The sequence below is a fragment of the Spermophilus citellus genome, assembly GCF_964194105.1.
Source record: "Spermophilus citellus genome assembly, chromosome: 3".
Classification (NCBI taxonomy): domain Eukaryota; kingdom Metazoa; phylum Chordata; class Mammalia; order Rodentia; family Sciuridae; genus Spermophilus; species Spermophilus citellus.
Window position 1 is genome coordinate 203,191,879 of NC_138184.1, and position 20,317 is coordinate 203,212,195.

Below are 20,317 nucleotides of genomic sequence, written 5' to 3' on the forward strand. Positions count from 1 at the left end.
AGTCAGACAGAGGAAAATTTAAAGAAAGAAAGCTTAGAGGAAAAACAGCCATCAGGTGGACAATTACAACAGGAGGCTGCTACTAACTCCGTTCTATCACCAGAGGGCGTAATTCAACCAACAGCTCCATCTACAGCTGAGCGGCCCTCAACTCCCGTAGTTGATGGATGGAATTCTGAGGCAGGACCCCAAAGATTAGCATGCCCTGTACTTGAGCAGGCAGGAGGGCAACGAATTCACCATGCTTTAGATTTCAAAACAGTAAAGCAATTAAAGGAGGCTGTAACAACCTATGGGCCGCAAGCTCCCTCACGGTAAGCATGGTCGAATCTGTTACCAACTTGGACATGACACCAGCAGATTGGGCTAACATGTGTCGATCTGTGCTAAATGGAGGACAATATTTGTTATGGAAGGTTGCCAATGAGGAATTTTGCATGGAGGCAGCTAGGCGAAATGCAGAAGCCGGTTACCCTCAAAGAAATCTAGATATGTTATTAGGAAAGGGACCTTATGAGGGTCAAAGACAGCAAATTGAATATGACCCTGGCGTATACGCACAAATTGCTGTAGATGCAGTTAGGGCATGGAAAACCTTACAGGGGCATGGAGATTTACAAGGTCAATTATCTAAGGTAATACAAGGAACTAATGAACCTTACGCTGAATTTGTAGATAGGCTTATTCAGACAGCCTCTAGAATATTTGGAAATACAGAACAGGCAATGCCATTTATAAAACAACTGGCTTATGACCAAGCAAATCATTGCTGCAGAGAGGTCATTAGACCATGGAGACATGAATATTTAAATACATATATTAAATTATGTAGAGACATTAATGAACAAGGGCAAGTCTTAGCAGCAGTACAACAGGCTTTAGATGCCAGGCCAAAAACATGCTATAATTGTAATCAAACAGGACATTTTAAAAGGAGTTGCCCCATAGGAGGAGGGTTTAACAAAGCTAGGTATCAAAGGAATAGAATACCGGTTATTTGCCCACGATGCCATAGAGGGAGACATTGGGCTAATGAATGCCGTTCTCAAACCACCATAGAGGGTATTCCGTTATCAAAAAATGGACAAGGACCAAGTGTTTACCCACGATATCGTGGAGAAAGGTATCAGGCTCCATTGCCAAAAAACGGACTAGGGGGCCCAATGCCCCGGGACCCAAAACCACAAATATACGGGGCAATGGAGGAACCAGCAGCACCATCAAGGTAGTGCCCAGGACGCATTATCCATTAAATCCCTCATCAGACAAACTAGAGGGAGCACTGGGTTGGACATCTGCGCCTCTGCCAGAGCAGTACTAACTCCAGAGATGGGAGTTCAAATCATTTCCACAGGAGTAAAAGGACCTCTTCCCCAGGGAACAGTAGGCTTATTATTGGGACGCAGTTCTTCTACACTAAAAGGACTTATGATAAGTCCTGGGGTAATTGATCCCGATTATGAGGGTGAAATAAAAATTATAGCTAGTTCTCCAAGAGGTATATCAGTAATTTCATCAGGAGATAGAATAGCACAGTTATTAATAATACTCACCCTGCATGATAAATTTTCCAGTTGTAATGTAGAAAGAGGTTCCAAGGGATTAGGCTCCACAGGTGTAGATTGGGCTATGCTGTCTTTAAATTTAGATTCTCGCCCAATGCTAAAATTAAATATTCAAGGACATGACTTTAATGGGCTGCTGGACACAGGTGCTGACCTCAGCATCATATCTCGTCAAGAATGGCCAAAACATTGGCCATTACAACAAGCCACTCAAACGCTTCGAGGCCTAGGAGTGGCAACAAATCCCCATAGAAGTGCTATGGTATTAGATTGGAGGGATCCTGAAGGATGTGAAGGAACTATACAGCCCTATGTATTGGACCATCTTCCCGTAAACTTATGGGGACGAGATGTCCTAGATCAATTAGGATTGACATTAACAAATAACATCAATCCTAACACGCCCACAACTAGGGCTAGACAAGGCTTTAGGAAAGAAAAAAGATTAAGAGAACAAGAACAAGGTATGACAGCACCTATTCAAATAAATCAAGAAATAAATAGACATGGATTGGGTTTTCAGAAAGGGCCACTGAGACAATCAAAATTACTTGGAAATCAGAAAGACCAGTGTGGGTTCCTCAGTGGCCCCTGACTAAAGAAAAGATACAAGTATCCCATGACCTGGTCAAACAACAGTTAGTGGAAGGACATATACAACCTTCCGTATCTCCCCATAATACTCCCATTTTTGTCATTAAAAAGAAATCTGGTAAATGGAGATTATTATAAGATTTAAGAGCCATTAATAATGAGATGGTTATTATGGGACCTGCTCAATCAGGGATTCCCCAATTGTCTGCTTTACCAAAAACCTGGTATGTTTTAGCCATAGATATTAAGGATTGTTTCTTTTCAATTCCAATTCATCCCGAGGATAGTCCACATTTTGCATTTACTATCTCTGCACTGAATCATGAAGGTCCTGATCAGAGATATGAATGGAAAGTACTCCCTCAAGGGATGGCTAACAGCCCAACTATGTGTCAAATTTATGTTAATAAAGCAATCCAGCCACTTAGAAATCAAAATCCTGAACTACAGATATTTCACTATATGGATGATGTGTTATTAGCACATAAAGATAAAAACACATTGCTAGAATGTTATGCCACACTTACAAACTTATTAAAAAATTATAATCTAGAGATAGCAATAGATAAAGTACAATTAAATCTTCCAATTAATTATTTAGGAGTTCTATTATCCTCAACAATGGTCTGTCCACCAAAAATTCAAATACGAGTAGATCAACTCAAATCACTTAATGACTTTCAAAAGTTATTGGGAGTCATAAATTGGATAAGGCCTTATCTAGGCATACCAACAGGAGAGTTGGGACCTTTATTTGATATTCTAAAAGGTCCATCAGATCCAAATTCACCCCGCATGTTAACGCCTGAAGCAAGAAAAGCATTAAAAATCATTGAAACATATATGGAAAATATGCATTTGGATAGAATTGATATAAGTTTGCCTTTATTATTTATTGTACTACCAACAAAAAATATTCCTACAGGAGTATTTTGGCAAGAAGGTCCATTATTGTGGATACATTTATCTTATTCTCCTAACGCTATTCTTACTAGATATCCTGAGGCTGTAGGACAATTAATACTCAAAGGAATAAAAGCAGCAAAGGGAGTGTTTGGGATTTCTCCCAATAAAATTATTACTCCATATACTATGAATCAAATTGATGAGTTAGCTAATGAGTTAAATACTTGGGCAATAATCATGTGTAAATCTAGTGTTTCATTTGATAATCACTTACCATCTAATCCTTTGTTGTCTTTTTGGTCTAAGCATCCTGTAGTTTTTCCAAAAATGACAAGAAAAACCCCTATCATAAATGCTCCAAATATATTCACTGATGCATCAAACAATGGTACAGCAGCAGTAGTTACTCCTGATCAAACTTTTACATTTTTAGTACCCAAACAATCAGCTCAAAAGGTAGAGGTTAATGCAGTATTACAAGCTTTTATGATGTTTAAAGATTCTGTATTTAATTTATTTTCTGATAGTCAGTATGTAGTTAATGCTATAGTATCCCTTGAAGATGCTGGTAGGATTTCACCTTCTTCTACTGTTTTCTCTTTGTTTTCCGCTATACAAAGTCTAATCTGGGACAGAAAAGATCCATTCTTTATAGGACATATCAGGGCACATACAAGATTGCCTGGAGCCCTTAGTATGGGCAATGAACTAGCAGATAAATCTACACATGACATACATATTTTCTCCACAATAGAAGAAGCTATAAATTTTCATAAAAGGTTCCATGTCAATGCTAATACTTTACAAAAGCATTTTAAAATAACTAAAGAACAAGCCAGACATATAATAAAACAATGTCAAAATTGTGTGACATTTTTACCACAAGTTAATCTTGGAGTCAATCCTAGAGGACTGATACCTAATCATATTTGGCAGATGGACGTCACACACTTGCCACAATTTGGAAAATTAAAATATTTGCATGTTACAGTTGATACTTCTTCCGGTTTTTTGATGGGCTCCCTTCATGCCGGAGAAAAAACTAAAGATGTTATAGCTCATTGCTTACAAAATTTTGCCACTGTGGGCGTTCCAAAACAGTTAAAAACAGACAATGGTCCTGGTTATACTTCCACCTCTTTTAAACAATTTTGCTCATCATTTGGCATTACTCACATAACAGGAATTCCTTTCCTTCTTGAAATTCTAACTTAAAAAAACAAACAAACAAACAAAAAACATTGCTCTTGGGCTTTCTTTGTAGTCTGAATGTTCTTTCTCTTGTTCTTTTCTCTGAACCATCATCCATTCTCCCAAATAGAAACATTTCCCATCTTCTTCTATGAACTCTCATGCTGAACTAACTCAGAAAGCCCGAATCTCTAGCCTCTGCATGATTCTGACTTGAAGCTGCTTCAGATGTGCTGTAAGCTCTCTTTGTTGGTTCACTCCACCTAATGTGATCAGTACCATAGACAGCAACTGAATGCTTCACACAGCAAACACTTCCCAGGTATGAAATGCTTTGTATAAAGAAGCCAGAGTAACAGCAGCATCAAAATTCACCTTGGTCATCATGAAGAATGATCCTCAATATAGCAAACTTAGGATGGAGAACTCTCATTTTAATACTATTATCATTAACTATTTTCCCTGCCTGAAATACTCTGATCCCTGGTATCTTTGTGTCTGTGTCCCATGACCTTCCATGAACAAGTTATCACCTTCAAAGTTACCTTCCCAGAACATGTTACATAATTTAGCATCTCTTGCAGTATCATTTAAGAGAATTTAAGTTTTATAGCAACAGGGGCTTTGTTTTGTGCACTGCTGTATCCACAGAACACAGAAAGAGCATTTAGCACAGAGTAGACCCATAATAAATATATGTCAAAGAAATTAATACTTTCATGAGAAAATTGTTTAAATGAAGTATTCCCATTTTACATTCTACACAAAGTTTGTAACACTGTAATTAAAAAAAAAACTTGGGGCCAAAAAATTAGCTATGTAAGCTAACTCAAATCTCTACATAATAGACAGCTTGTCTTCTAACAGAAGTTTCTTTTCAAAAAGTAGTCATTCTATAGTGGAAGCCCACTGTTCTCGTCTTTTCTCAATACAAATGATCCTGCTGACGTTTTCTCCCTACACTTCTATTAGTTTAGGAAGCACAAAACTTTCCTTATTAGAACCTCTATCTAATGTCTCCATATGTCAGCTCCCCAATATTTATTTCTCTAACATCTTCAATTTCACTGGATTTTTTTTTCAACATTTTTTTTCCACATGGACCTTTTTTATTTTCCTTTCTCATAGAACTCCTGAAAGGGAGGACCTTAAGATATCATTAGCCCAGGGGCATTCATTCTTTCTTTTGGCAGCAGGATTCCTTTTGTATATAAAATATTAATAAAGGTAGAGCCAAAAGTTGGATGGCCTGAAACTGTGCCTTCCTCTGAGGCTCCAGCATCATGGAGACCCTGAGGAGAATCACAGGTCTCCTTTGAAAAAACATGAGAGGTTCACACTTTTCTAATGAAACCCAGATGTGTTTTCTGTGTCGACTCTCACATTTCTTTGGCAGAACACTCTTCTCTTTTCCTGGGATATCAGCATTTACTGAACACATACAGCATGCCAGACACAGTATGGGCCTGGTGCAGACCATGCTGACAGAGCTTAAGGAAGGGCTCTGGTTTTGTTCCTCCCCCACACTAGATGAACAGCCTCGAGTTGATGTATATCCTCCCTCGAGTGAGGGATTTTTTTTCTTTCTTATTATCATTCACTTCTTACTGTCACTCATTCCTTGACCTGATTTACTGCACTGACTCTCCTGGTCTGGCTCCCCAACCCTACTCTACTCCCACAACTTGTGAGTATCCCCTAAAGTTTAGGCCATGTTCCGCTGCATTATCCAACCACCTTCTCATGATCCAAGAATGAGTGAAGTCTGAGATCATCTCTTTTATCAAAAGAGACACTCAGCAATTGTCTCTTTTGATTTCCATCTTTCTCCTAATGCTGTTGTATATGAGCTGTATACTGAACATCTTCTTTGGGATCACCTATAATGACATGAAGGCCATTACCTTGAGTTCTCCTCCTCATCTACTTTCACTGGTTCTCCTTTTTAATGTGCCCATTATTTGAAATGACCTCATTAATCGCCTAGTTTCCCAAACTTGACTCCTTTCTTTCCTTACATTAACCAAAACATAAATGTTTGGGAACAACATTCTTTCGATCTGATTTTCTGGAAGCTTTTCAAACGCAGCTCAGTTAAACACAGTTTTAATATGTGCTTTGTGCTACCACCTATAGACAAAGTGATTGGCAAAGAATAGTTGTCTATTAACTTTGCTGAATAAATGAATATTTGAGTAAGTTCACTATATGCATTACTTAGCATAAAAACCCAAAGCAAATTATCTATTAGTTGGAGAATATATTAGCACATTTATAAAATATTATAGTATCATTAAGATAATATTTCCAAGTACACACTAATTACTTAAAATAAAGAGAAAGGGCTGGAGCCTTTCTTAAACTGTCATACAGAGTTTAGCCTTAAACTATACTACAGAGCAATAGTAACAAAAACATCATGGTATTGGCACCAAAACAAACTGGTAGACCAATGGTACAGAATAGATGACACAGAGACTAACCCACAAAATTACAATTATCATCAGGATCCCTAGTACCGCCTAGTACTGTCACCCCCTTTATTTTTGATTCTCTAGCATCAAGAAATAAAAATAAAATTAAATAATATAAAGTAAAGAGAAGATGAATACATAATCACAAATTTATTATGTACCCCACTGTGAAAAACTAGAAAAAGACAACATACAAAAATATTTAAACACTGGGTATCTCTGAGAGGTGATTTTTACTTATTCTCACACTATCTTTACTTCTCTAAACGTAATATTCTGAAAACTTGAAGGCATTCCTTCTAAAAACTGGAACAAGACAGGGATGCCCTCTTTCATCATTTCTATTTAACATAGTTCTTGGCCAGAGCAATTAGACAAAAGAAATTAAAGGGATACGCATAGGAGAAGAAGAACTCAAATTGGCACTACTTGCTGATGATATGAGTCTATACCTAGAGGACCCTAAATGTTCCACCAGATAACTTCTAGAACTAGTAAATGAACTCAGCAAAGTAGCAGGGTATAAAATCAGCATGCATAAATCCTCAGAAAGGGAAATGAGGAAAATTACCCCATTACAATAGCCTTAAAAAATACTTGGGAATCAACTTAACGAAAGAGGTAAAAGATCTATATAATGAAAATTACAGAACCCTAAAGAAAGAAATCGAAGAAGACTTTAGAAGATAAAAAGATCTATCTTGCTCTTGGATAGGAATAATTAATATTGTCAAAATGACCACACTACCAAAAGCACTACACAGATTTAATGCGATTCTGATCAAAATCCCAATGACATTCCTCATAGAAATAGAAAAAGCAGTCATGAAATTCATCTGGAAAAATAAGAGACCCAGAAAAGCTAAAGCAATCCTTATCAGGAAGAGTGAAGCAGGTGGCATCACTATACCAGATCTTAAACTATACTACAGAACAATAATAACAAAAACATCATGGTATTGGCAAGAAAACAGACTGGTAGACCAATGGTAAAGAATAGAGGACAGAGACCAACCCACAAAATTACAATTATCTTAAATTATACCAAGGTGCCAAAAACAGGCATTGGAGGAAAGACAGCCTCATCAACAAATGGTGCTGGGAAAACAGGAAATCCATATGCAACAAACTGAAATTAAATCTCTCTCTCTCACCATGCACAAAATTCAACTCAAAATGGATCAAGGACTTAGGAATAAAACCAGAGACCCTGAGTCTAATAGAAGAAAAAGTTGGCCCTAATCTCTATTATGTGGGATAAGGTCCCAACCTTCTTAATAAGATTCCTGTGGCACAAGAATTAAAATCAAGAATCAATAAATGGGATGGACTCAAACTAAAAAGTTTCTTCTAAGCAAAAGAAACAATCTGTGAGGTGAATACAGAGCCTACATCTTGGGAGTAAATCTTTACCCCACATATCAGATAGAGCACTAATCTCTAGTGTACATAAAAAACTCAAAAAGCTACACACCAAAAAACCCAAATAACCCAATTAATAAATGGGCCAAGAACCTGAACAGACATTTCTCAGAAGAAGATATACAATCAATCAACAAATACATACTACAGTGATGCAGCCACATCAGTGTTTATAGCAGCATTATTCACAATAGCCAATAGCTAAACTGTGGAACCAACCTAGATGGCCTTCAATAGATGAATGAATTAAAAAATGTGATACACACACACACACACACACACACACACACACAATATTACATATATACATATTACTCAGCAATAAAGGAGAATAAAATCATGGTATTTGCAAGTAAATGGATAGAGTTAGAGAGAAAATAATGCTAAGTGAAGTTAGCCAATCCCCAAAAAACAAATGCCAAATGTTTTCTCTGATATAAAGAGGCTGATTCACAGTAGGTAGAGAGGGGGAGCATGGGAAGAATAGACAAACTCTAGAAAGGGCAGAGGGGTGGGAAGGCAAAGGAGAGGGCATGGGGTTATAAATGATGGTGGAATGTGATGGATATTATTATCCAAAGTACATGTATGAAGACACAAATTGGTGTGAATATACTTTGTATACAACCAGAGATATGAAAAACTGTGCTCTATATGTGTAATAAGAATTGTAATGCATTCTACTGTCATATATAAATAATAAAAATTAATTTTAAAAAATGGACAGAATTGCCACTATCTGACTCCTACTGCAGGTACTTCTTGAGAATCAATTTATGAATAAAAATGATAATTGATGGAAGATTAAAAAAAGGCTCCTTTCTCACTTTATTATAAAATCTTCTAATCTTATACTTTCTTCAGTGCTTACCAAAAATTTTATAAGCAATTTCTTCTTTAAACTCTCATAGGTCTTAGACACAATCCTGTAATATCATGCATTTTTAAAAGGTTAGAACTGCAAGACAATATTGAAATCATTTAGTTCAAATCTTCCCTTTGCAGAAATAGAAACTACCATTTTATTAGAAAAGGTGATTTGTTCAGAGTAACAAAGAACCTAGTATTAGAATCCAATATTATCTCTATAATCAGTATTTTAAAACTAACATAGGACCCACTGTTATTACTTGGTCTTCATCTGCTCATCATTGCTTAGCAATTAATCACGACTTCATTGCTAAGGAATGCCTTGTTCCCCCTACCATGACTGTCATGGTAATTTTTTTCATTATCGGCACTGTGGCATATAATTCCTTTACAGACCATAGCCCCTAGTGCTGAAAAAAGAGTGCTGAAGTAGCACAGTAAACTGACCTAAAGCAAATCCAACAATTGTAGTAATGGTACAAATCTGTAATACTAATATCACACCCTAACAATGTGGCTGCTCCTTCTGCTTGGATGATAGTAACCCCTGAAGGAGGAAATGACAGCTTTCACTTATGTTCTACAAGACTCCTCTAGCCTGCTATGAAACATTAGGATCATGGTTCCAGTTCTAAGACCCTGGAAACAGACCCATATTAGGGAGCAAGGACAGAAAATGGGTCGGCAGAGAATTTCTCTCCAGTTAGTTCAGTGCAAAACACAGAGGCATAAGGAAGGATCAGACTCAAGAAGCCAGTAGTAGTGGCTTTCCAAGTTGCTAGTGATTCTTTTCACAGACACACATATACACATGTGCAAACACACCCAGAATTGTGTATATGTATATGTGTGTGTATACAAATATAGATAGATAAATAAATTATATATATATGTATGTATACATATATATGATATCTATTTATCTATATTGATAAGAGGGATATTTTGACAAGTGTACCAATCAAATAATGCCAAAATAGGCTAAGAACTGGGAAATTCAATTTGATCCAGGAGATCTGGTCAGCAGGGAAAGGTGAGACTGTGAGGGTTATCAACATTCAAAGAGGAAAAAAGAACAGTTCTGAAAAACAGAATTATGCCACCCCTCTGTCATGACTGCTATACTTTGGGCCATGAGCCACACAAGCCCAGAAGCAACTGCCAAAATTTTCAGACAGCTGTGCAAGCACTCTCTGCCATTTGTTCAGCTGTTTTGAAGTGAGAGAGACACATACATATTCCCATGATTCCACCAAGTAGAACTTTTAATTTGGAACAATGTGATTAGAATACAAAGTCTTTTTATTAGGTGTGGTTTTGTCACTCTGAATACATACTCATCTGAAGGAATGTATTTGCTGCTTATTTTTTGCAACTAATGGAGGTGCACACAATACATCATGCCACATTTTAAAATGGGTTATGCTGAAGAAATGAAAATAAATCATTCTTTCCACCAAAAAGGAGAGTTGCTGCTTCGAGAAATGGATGCCTATTCACTTGGCAACTCAAAATGTCTTGAATGTAATTTGTCAAAATTCTATCACCTTCCTTTCTTTCTTGCATATGAGCATCACAATTTCAAAGAAAATAATTTAATGATGAAATCTCGAATTGTAGCAAAACAACTCAACTTGTATATATGCACACAATTATTATGTTTGGAAAATGAATTCACTGGATTTGTTAAAAATGTGAAATGTTCCCTTCTTCCAAAGGAGGGAGAAAGGAGCACCAAGGCTTTTATTAACTGATCTTTGTTGCCTTCCACATTTTTTATAAAGACTCAATGTGTGGGAGCTAATTACACTAGTTATGTTGGGTAATGAGCTATTAATTTTGTGCTTCAAACTTATTAACCACCTATGTATATTCAGTTCACAGGCATATGAATAAACTTAATCCCTGTATTAAAACACAAACAATCCAAATAATCCCGTTTCATGACTTTTCAGAGTCAATTATCTCCTTGGCAATACTATACTAGAATTCAGATATACCACTGCCACTTTAGAAGGGAGTCTCTGGCAGGTTATATCAGAAGCCTGTTAAAGAAAATATAATCTCTATAATGATTTAATAGTCATTCCTCTTCAGACCAGATATAAAAGGTCACTGAGGAAAGGCATTTTTTCCCAGTGATTCAACCTGATTAAGTTTGTAAAAATTTTCTCTTCCAATGATCATTCAAGTCTTGAGAAACTTTACTTGTGTAATATACAGCTAACATTTGCAAATGTAAACAAATCCACAGAGAAAATAAAATATTTAAGATGATTACAATTAGTGCCAAAGAAGTTAAGATTTCTCTTATTTTGATTGTTTCGTCTAATTCTTCGGGGTGAAATGTAACATCATTTAGTTCTAAAGCAGCAATTTTATATAACTGATCTAGTTTCCAATTATCAAAGGGCATTTTCTTTTAAAAAGCATTTCACATGTTAAATAGCTACAGTAAATGACAGCAGTATTGCCATCAATCATGATTCTTGTGTGCATTTAAGGTCTCTATTCTAAGAGGAAACAGTAGTTTAGTGTATCAATAATCCCAAGGGAGGTTCATAATAATTTATTTCTATGGCTTATTAAAAGCATAGTCATAGCCCAAAGGTCTCTGAATACCCATAAAATTAGAAAACTATTGCCATAAAATTAAGAAATAATAGTGAAATCTCCATAGAAGAAGCAATTCAACAAGGTGCCACCCTTTGGAAATCACTTAGATTATATAAGTATTTCAAATCAAAACTTTGACAAAGTAAACTATATCAACTATATGATTCCTTTTGAAGTTTTCTGATTTTGGATATGGGGAAATTAATTATTTTAGCATAAAACAAATCATCAACAATTTGATAATTTGATAGCCACAAGAGAGTAAAAAGCTAAGTGAAATGTAAAGATAAGAAAATTATTCTCAGAATACAATTCAGTGGAATTGTTATTATTATACTTAAACTTTAAATAAATTTAAAAACTAAACATTTGAAGACAGGTTGTAGCATAAAATCTGGATGCTTCAAAATACATCTTATTAAAATTCCCTCTCTACTGATTTTTTTAAATGACAAAATATGAGGAAAAGTTTATTATATTTTCAAGAAAATACGGGTAAAATTTTTATTTAAAATAAGTGAATGAAAATTAAAAGCATGAAAGGAAAAAAGAAAATATGCTTAAAAACTGTACCTTTGTACTAAGGAAAATAAAATATTAATGATTTTTTCTTAGTAGGGAAAGCTCAATTTGCTTAGGAGCAAATTGACAGTCTCAATACAATCTGACAAAGAAAAACAAGAGATGATCTTGGGAAAATGATTTTCACATGTTTAGATAAAGAGGTAGGTGTATAAGAGCAGTCAATAAATTTATGAAAATTAAATTTTATTGAATTAGAAACCTTCGATTCTAATCATTATTCTTAGTAGGATAGGTATGCAAAGTTTATTTCTGGCAGCACTTTGTTAGAGTAACAAGTTATTGATATTAGGCTTTTCTTGTTCATACACTGTCTCCTCCATACAATGAAAAACACTCCTCTGACATCAGAAATGATGATCGATTTCAAAATTTATTTTTAATTAAATGTGTCCATTATTTAGTATTAGATGAAAACAGCAAGTTATAAAGTGGTATACAAGATACAATTTTTTGATGTATGGAAACTATATATCAAAATACTAAATGTGGTTTTCTCTGAGTAGTAGGACAAAGGGCAATTTTTCAGCTTTTATACTTTTTAATATTATGGGAATTTTTCATTATAAAACACATTTCTTCTAGTCATAAGAAATCTTTTCAATATTTGTGGGTGGGAATTCAAAAATATCAGATACAATAAAATTAAAGAAAGTGGATGAAGACAGCTTCTGGGATAAGAAAAATCAATAGCTACACTTTGATGAGGGCTTCTGTGTTAGGGACTCTCCCACTGGCCACCTGCTGTTAGTGTGCAGGGACTTGCTGGGATACAGGATACTGCAGGAAGAAATCATGTGCTTTAATTTCCTAGTTTGTAGTCTCCTTTTCTTATCATTTTACTGTTGGCATCAAGGTGAACACATTAGTGATAAAGTCTCAATTCATAGCATTACTACCACTTTGCCCTACTGTGGTTCTTACACATGATATGAAAACTACACTTTGATATAGTACTTGAATAACTTAAATAAAAGGTAATCTAATAAGTCTCTTCACATAGGCCATACTAAAATCTGCCTCAGTGATTTCATAGGGGGGTTTTACCAAAGAAGTGAAAAGTATGGTAATGTTGGCTATTATAATGTATTTAGTTTAAATCCTTTTAACAAAAACCTGATTTGTGTAGTTCTGATTTCATACTTAAATATTAGGTTTATAGGACAATTTGCTAACATAAAAGCCTACTGAATAAAATTACCTGGCATAAAAACAATGTACCAAAAATAGTAACGTATACTTACGATGTATTTACTATGCCAGGCATTGTTCTAAAAACACTCTATAGCAAGTCAATGATTCCTGAAAGCAACCTTTGAGTTAAGTGCTACTATTACCCCTCAATTCACCCAGGAGCAAACTAAGGCTCAGAGAGCCAGTAAGTACCTCATCCAAGGTCACATACCTACATACCTAAAAAGTGACAGACAGAAGGTGTTGCTAAATCCAGATAATCTGGCTGTAGAACACTTATTTTTTACAGACTTTTAAAAACCTGAATATGCTTTTAATTTTAGAATAGTGTCAGATGTATAAAAAAATTGAAAAAGACAGTACAGAGAGTTCATGTGGGCTCCTCGATCAGCTTCCCTCCTTGTCAAAGTCTAATCTTATATTGTACTTTTGTCACAACTAAGGAACCACATGCATATATTGACATTCATTAAAAACCATACTTTATTCAGATTTCATTATTTTTTTTCCCTAATGTTTTTTTTTTTTGGTTCAGGATTCTGCCCAGGAGACCACATTACATAGAGTTGTCAAGTGTCCTTAGCCTCCTCTTGGTGGTGACAGTTTCTTAGACCTTCCTCGATTTTGATGACATTTGACAGCGTTGAGGAGTACTGGTTAGGTATCTTGTAGAATGTGCCATAATTTGGTTTCATGTGATGTGTTTTTCATAAATAGACTGGGGATATAGTTTTAGAGAGGAAGACCAAGAAGTAAAGCACCATTCTCAACACATCATCTCAAGGCTACATGCTACCATGACTTATCACTGATGATGCCAGTCCCAAGGACCTGGCCAAGGTACTGTATGCTTGGGGTCTCCATGGTTCCTACCCTCCCTACGTCCACCATTTTCCATGTTCTGTGTTATAAAAGACAGTTACCAAAGTCATACAGTCAAGAGATGAAGGGTGGCAGGGGTTAAGCTGGGCTTCTATATAAATCACTTGAAATTGTTCAGAGTGCCCATTTTTAACCCGTTACTCTGTATTGCCTCTTATATCTTACTTTCTATATTTGCAAATTATTCATTTACAATAGCTTTAAAAGACAATTTTAATAAATTTCCTGCTTTTTCAAAGATCCAAAAATATGTTAGAACTAAATGTGACAACAGATTAATTTGTTAAAAAACATTTTCCATGGATCACTCTAGAATCTGTCACTAAGTGACTAATTAGAAACTAGTTTTTCTCAGAAGCATTCTGTAAAGAATTTACCAGAAATATACGTTCAAGTTGATCCTGAATGTCTTTCATTCCTGGAAAAGCAGCAACTCCTTGGATCATCTCAACAAAGATGCAGCCGACTCCCCTGAAGAAAGAAGAAAGAATTGTTACATAAAAGCTTCAACACATTCTGCTTAGAAAACTAAATCTGAGTTTAGAGTATCTACTCCCCACAGGGGAAGCAACGAGTAAATAATACTGTGAACAGGCATTAAGAGCTGTGCAGGTACCCAGACCAGGACTCTCCTTCTCCACCTCTGTCTAAAGCCCCAAGAGGATTCTAAGCAGATACAACTACACTGGCACCACAAACAGTGGAAACCCGTAACATAGCGGCCTCCGTGGCTTCTTCTCACTTAGAGGATTCAGTTGAGAAAGTCCTGGGCTGACATACATAAGTTTGCACAGTCTTGTTCTAATATCCTTTCCCAGCAGTAGTTCATAAACCCCTAATGTCCTGCAGGCTATGGCTGTCCAGTGGTTCTGAGTCCTTTTCACCTCAGCATCACCTGGGGAACTTTTGAAAAACACAAATGCTCTGACCACAAACCTGAGAGATTCCTCCCAGGTACTGAAATGAGCTGCTTGGATGGTTTAGGGCAACTCACTGAAGATTGCTGAGCCAGACTGACCTAGTGCCAAGCATAAACCAAACGGACTTAGCTCAATTTGCTTCACTACCTGGAACACCCTCCTTCTTCATCTATTTAATCTTGACATGTAAATCAGACTCAGCTTTGCCATCTCCTCCACGAAGTCTTCCATGAACCTTCCAGTAGACAAAATGGCCCTCCTTGTGAGCGTATTGGATAAGCCCTTACTCAATATATTAGCCATCAACCACACTCAGCCTTCTCTCCTTCCTTGACCTGCCATGCTCACAGTTCCTCTCTAGCAAGGCAGTCCAGCATATGAGAGGAACCAGCCTCCCAGGGCACAGCAGCCTGCACTTAAGCCAAAAGGAATAACCAATCTATAGGTTGGGCAGAGAGCCAGTTTTGCTGAAATTTTGAAGAACAAGTCATTTGTAGCGGGATGGCAAGAAACTAGCATATGTTGATGGAATAATCACATTAATGTCAGAGAACTAGCACAAATACCCATACATTCCTGCACGCGAAGTCCACTAAACTGATCTGAATTCTGCCTTCTGGAGGACTAGATGTTCAGATAACCCAATGTTTTTTCTACATCTCTCTGCATCGTAGCAGTTCTCCATATTTTTTAAAGGCTTTATCTTAAATGGGTTTACGTTTCTTGCAATTACTCCTAAAAAAGTCATGAATTTTTTTATTAATTGTTGCACTCATAGTCAACCTAGGGCAAGCCAACCCTTGCATCATTAACTTATTTCAGAATCCCATGGGGTAAAGGACCAATGAACTATTTCTCTACAGCTTCTCCAGTTGTTATCACAGTTGTATATAAACTGTATACAAGCTGTATATAAAATGTTTTGAATTGAAGTAATACTTTTACAGAAATGCCTTTCCTATTATACACCTAGTTTTTATTTAAATATACACAGTGCCAAAATGATTAAAATTAAACAAGTCCAACTTCATGTCATAAAAATTATTAAAGTAATAGAGTATTAATTTCAAACCATTGTTCTGAAGAGATGGTTTTAACACAATTTGTTTTCATTTTAGATTTGAGAGATAGCATAGGTATAGAGAGAATTATTTTATTAGCATAATAAAATGCAATGACATGTCTATAAATATTACAGTTGCAGATGTCTAAGGAAGTATATTTAAAATTCAGCATGGCAGTTTCCAAAGTTTTTTTTTTTGACCAAGAATTCTTTTCTAATAGTGCCCTACATTTTTATTGCCTTCTTATTTACATTTACAAGAAAATGCACTACCTTTATGTTCACAGTATGCTTTCTGTTGTCCTCCTTTTGGCCCTTATCTTTGCTACCACAAGTTACAACTCTGAGTGTAAAGACCCCTCAGCAGATGCCACAGCCACCCCACTGTGTACACAGGCACCCTCTCATGGTAACTACCACACTGTTAGACTGCCAACAGAACTCCTTTTACCGCTACTTATTATTAGTTTATATCCCCTCCAAAGCAGGATACTTGGAATGATTGGAAATCAATTATGATGCAATCCTATTTAGCAGAAATGGAATGATAACTGTTTCTCTATGGGTGCCTATTTGCTTGGCTAGCTAAGGGACCTGGACGTCCATTTCTAATGGATTCTTCCTATGATATCATTTTCAAAGATGTGTGAGTGTATATTAAAAAAGCTGAAAGAATTACACCTAATGGTGTGTGTGGGGGTGCACACTTGTAATCCCTGCTGCTTAGGAGACTTGAGGCAGGAGGATCATGAGTTCAAAATTAGCCTCAGCAACTTAGAAAGGTCCTAAGCACCTTTGAGAGACCCTGTCTGAAAAAAAAAAAAAACATAAAAAGGGCTGGGGATGTGGCTCAGTGGTTAAGCATCCCTGGGTTCTATTAAGCAAAAACAACAACAACAAAAATTAATTTTACATAACATACAAAAAATTATACAGAAGTGAAGGAACATAGCAGCAGGCGCAGAGAGATCAAGTCTCTGACCACTTCAGCTGTGCAGGCATAGGGAGTCGTAAACAACCTAAATCTGTTTGCTCAGGATCACTAGGCAATGCTAAGCTGACGTGGATCTGGGGCGAACAGTCTGGGCCTCTCAGAACACACTCTGAGCCCGGATCGGCTGAATTCAAGCTCCCGTTCACCTGCTTCCCGCAGACAAACAGCTGTGACTCAGCACTAATCCATCCGGCTGAGACAACTGGTCAGCCCTTCTGATCCTACGGAGGTAAATGCCTACCGAGCCTTCATAGGTAGTGGCCACAGGTTTGAAACGGGGCTTGGGAGAGACAGTAAGGACCCACCCGTTGCATTGGTCCTCCGGCAAAGGGAAATGAACTGTCGCCATTTGCAAGAGATACCACCATGGCAGAGAACTGACGTCATCAGACTGCGGCGGAGGAGATAACTTCATTGAAACCTGCGGCTACAGGTGTGTAATCCCCTAGCATTCCCTCTCCACACATTGGGGAAAACTTAAGGGCCGCTCCCAGCTCTCCCGTGAGCACGACAGCCAGCCTGAGGGAATCAGAGGTGGCACAGGACCCGTGGCGCGGAACTACTGCTCCCACCAGGGCTGACAGCTGAGGTCTCTTGCACCAGCTACCGGGGGCGTGGCTACCGGAGGGCAAGTAAAATTCGCTGAGGATTCTCAGCCCCAAGCTCTACAAACTTAGGGTCTGAGGGAATGGCAAACTGGAAGAGTGTGCCCAGTCATTCATGAAAACAGGGCTCCCGTGAGCAGCAGACCTGGCGTGTAGCCAGTATTGTGGTAAGCGGCACCCGTGAGAGGGGCCTGGCTAGAGGAAAAGTGGGAAGTGACTAGACACAAGAGGAGGCCCTAGACACTGAGGATTGGAGACTAGCCAAGTCTGGGAGGAGCTGCTGCACAGTGATTGGTTCCCGCGTATTGACAGGAGAAACTTGACCTGGTGGGCACAGCGCCACCTACTGGAAGAGAAGTTAATCAAACTCTAAGACTGCATTTATTAGTATTTTTTTTCTTTTCTCTTTTTTTTTGATTTGGGTTTTTCTTTCATTTTCATTTTTCTTTCTTATTGTTTTTTAAATTTTTTTTACAATTTTTTAAAAATTTTTTTTCTTCTAATTTTAATTTTAATTTTTTTTATTATTTTTTTAATTTTTTTTCTTTTTTTATTTCCTATTTTTTTCTTCTTTTCTATTTTCATTTCTTTTCAATTATCTTATCCCCCCTTCCTTGAATTCTACCTGCTTACTCTCATACTCTTTAGTGACTTCTTCCCTTCCCTTCTAATACCTTTCCTCCCAAGCATCTAAAAATTTATAGGAGTAAACAGTAACTCATCAGTCAAACAGAACAAGAAGTAACATGAGCAGCTTCAAAAAGAAAGGAAGAAAAGGAGTACAAAGTGCAGGACAGCCTAAATATTCAGGAGGACCTAGAGTCATCAGAAAAATGGTCATATAAAGAACTCAAGGAACACCTTAGACAGATGGAATGGAACCTTAAAGAGGATACAAGACAGCAAATTCAAGCAGTGAAAGAACACATTGAGAATGAATTACATAAACAGCTAAAAGAAGAAGTTAAGCATCTTTATCAGGAGATAGAGATTATAAAAAATAATCAAACAATAATTGTAGAAATGAAGGAAACGATAAACCAAATTAAAATCTCAATTGAGAGTATCGCTAACAGAGTGGAGCAAGTAGAATCCAGAACGTCAGATAGTGAAGACAAAATATATCATCTTGAAAAGAGTCTAGCCAACTCAGAAAGGCTGGTAAAAAATCACGAGAAAAACATCCAAGAGTTATGGGATAACATGAAGAAACCAAGATTACGAGTCATCGGGATAGAAGAAGGTACAGAGATTCAAACCAAGGGAATGAGTAACCTGCTGAATGAAATAATTACAGAAAACTTTCCAGAAATAAAAAAGGAAACAGATATACAAATTGAAGATGCATACAGGACACCGAGCACACAAAATCACAGTAGACCAACGCCAAGACACATTGTTATGAAGATATCCAATATACAGAACAAAGAGAAAATATTAAAAGCTACAAGAGAAAGGAGACAGATTACATTCAGGGGTAAACCAATAAGGTTAACAACGGATTTTTCATCACAGACACTGAAAGCAAGAAGGTCATGGAACAATGTATTTCAAACACTGAAAGACAATGGATGCTAACCAAGAATTCTGTATCCAGCAAAATTAAGCTTCAGGTATGACAACGAAATAAAAATCTTTCATGATAAATAAAAGTTAAAAGAATTTGCAGCCAGAAAACCAGCATTGCAAAGCATTTTGAGCAAAACACTACACGAGGAAGAAATGAAAAACAATAACCAAAACCATCAGTGGGAAGTGCCTCAGTAAAGACAGAGGGTGAGGGGAAAGATAATCATGGAGAAACAAACTAAATTTTTTTACAAAAGGATAAACATTCAAACATGGATGGAAGTACAAACCATATATCAATAGTAACTCTGAATGTTAATGGCTTAAACTCTCCAATAAAGCGACATAGGCTGGTATCATGGATTAAAAAAACAAATCCAACAATATGCTGCCTCCAGGAGACACATCTGATTGGAAAAGACATACACAGGCTGAAGGTGAAAGGATGGGAAAAAATATACCACGCACACGGTCCTCGTAAGCAAGCAGGGGTAGCCATCCTCATATCGAATAAAATCGACTTCAAGACTAAGTTAATCAAAAGGGATAAAGAAGGACATTATATACTGTTAAAAGGAACCATTCACCAACAAGACATAACAATTATCAATATTTATGCACCAAATAATGGCGCTGCGACATTCATAAAACAAATTCTCCTCAAGTTCAAGAATCAAATAGACCACAACACAATAATTATGGGTGACTTCAACACACCTCTCTCACCATTGGACAGATCCTCCAAACAAAAGTTGAATAAAGAAACTATAGAACTCAATATCACAATCAATAACCTAGACTTAACTGACATATATAGAATATATCAACCATCATCAAGTGGATATACTTTTTTCTCAGCAGCACATGGAT

At 36.8% G+C, this 20,317-nt stretch overlaps 1 protein-coding gene across 2 annotated transcripts in view; it reads right to left on the reverse strand.

Annotated features, from left to right (window-relative positions):
* Positions 1-20,317, reverse strand: part of CDK14 (cyclin dependent kinase 14) — a 600,063-nt gene that overhangs the window by 204,831 nt on the left and 374,915 nt on the right. For both annotated transcript variants that reach the window (XR_014021222.1, XM_081287662.1), the window contains exon 10: positions 14,674-14,767. Coding sequence is in view for 1 of the 2 variants with exons in the window: in XM_081287662.1 (XP_081143788.1) it covers positions 14,674-14,767 (94 nt within the window). In the remaining variant the exon portion in view is untranslated. The remainder of the gene's footprint in view (positions 1-14,673; positions 14,768-20,317) is intronic.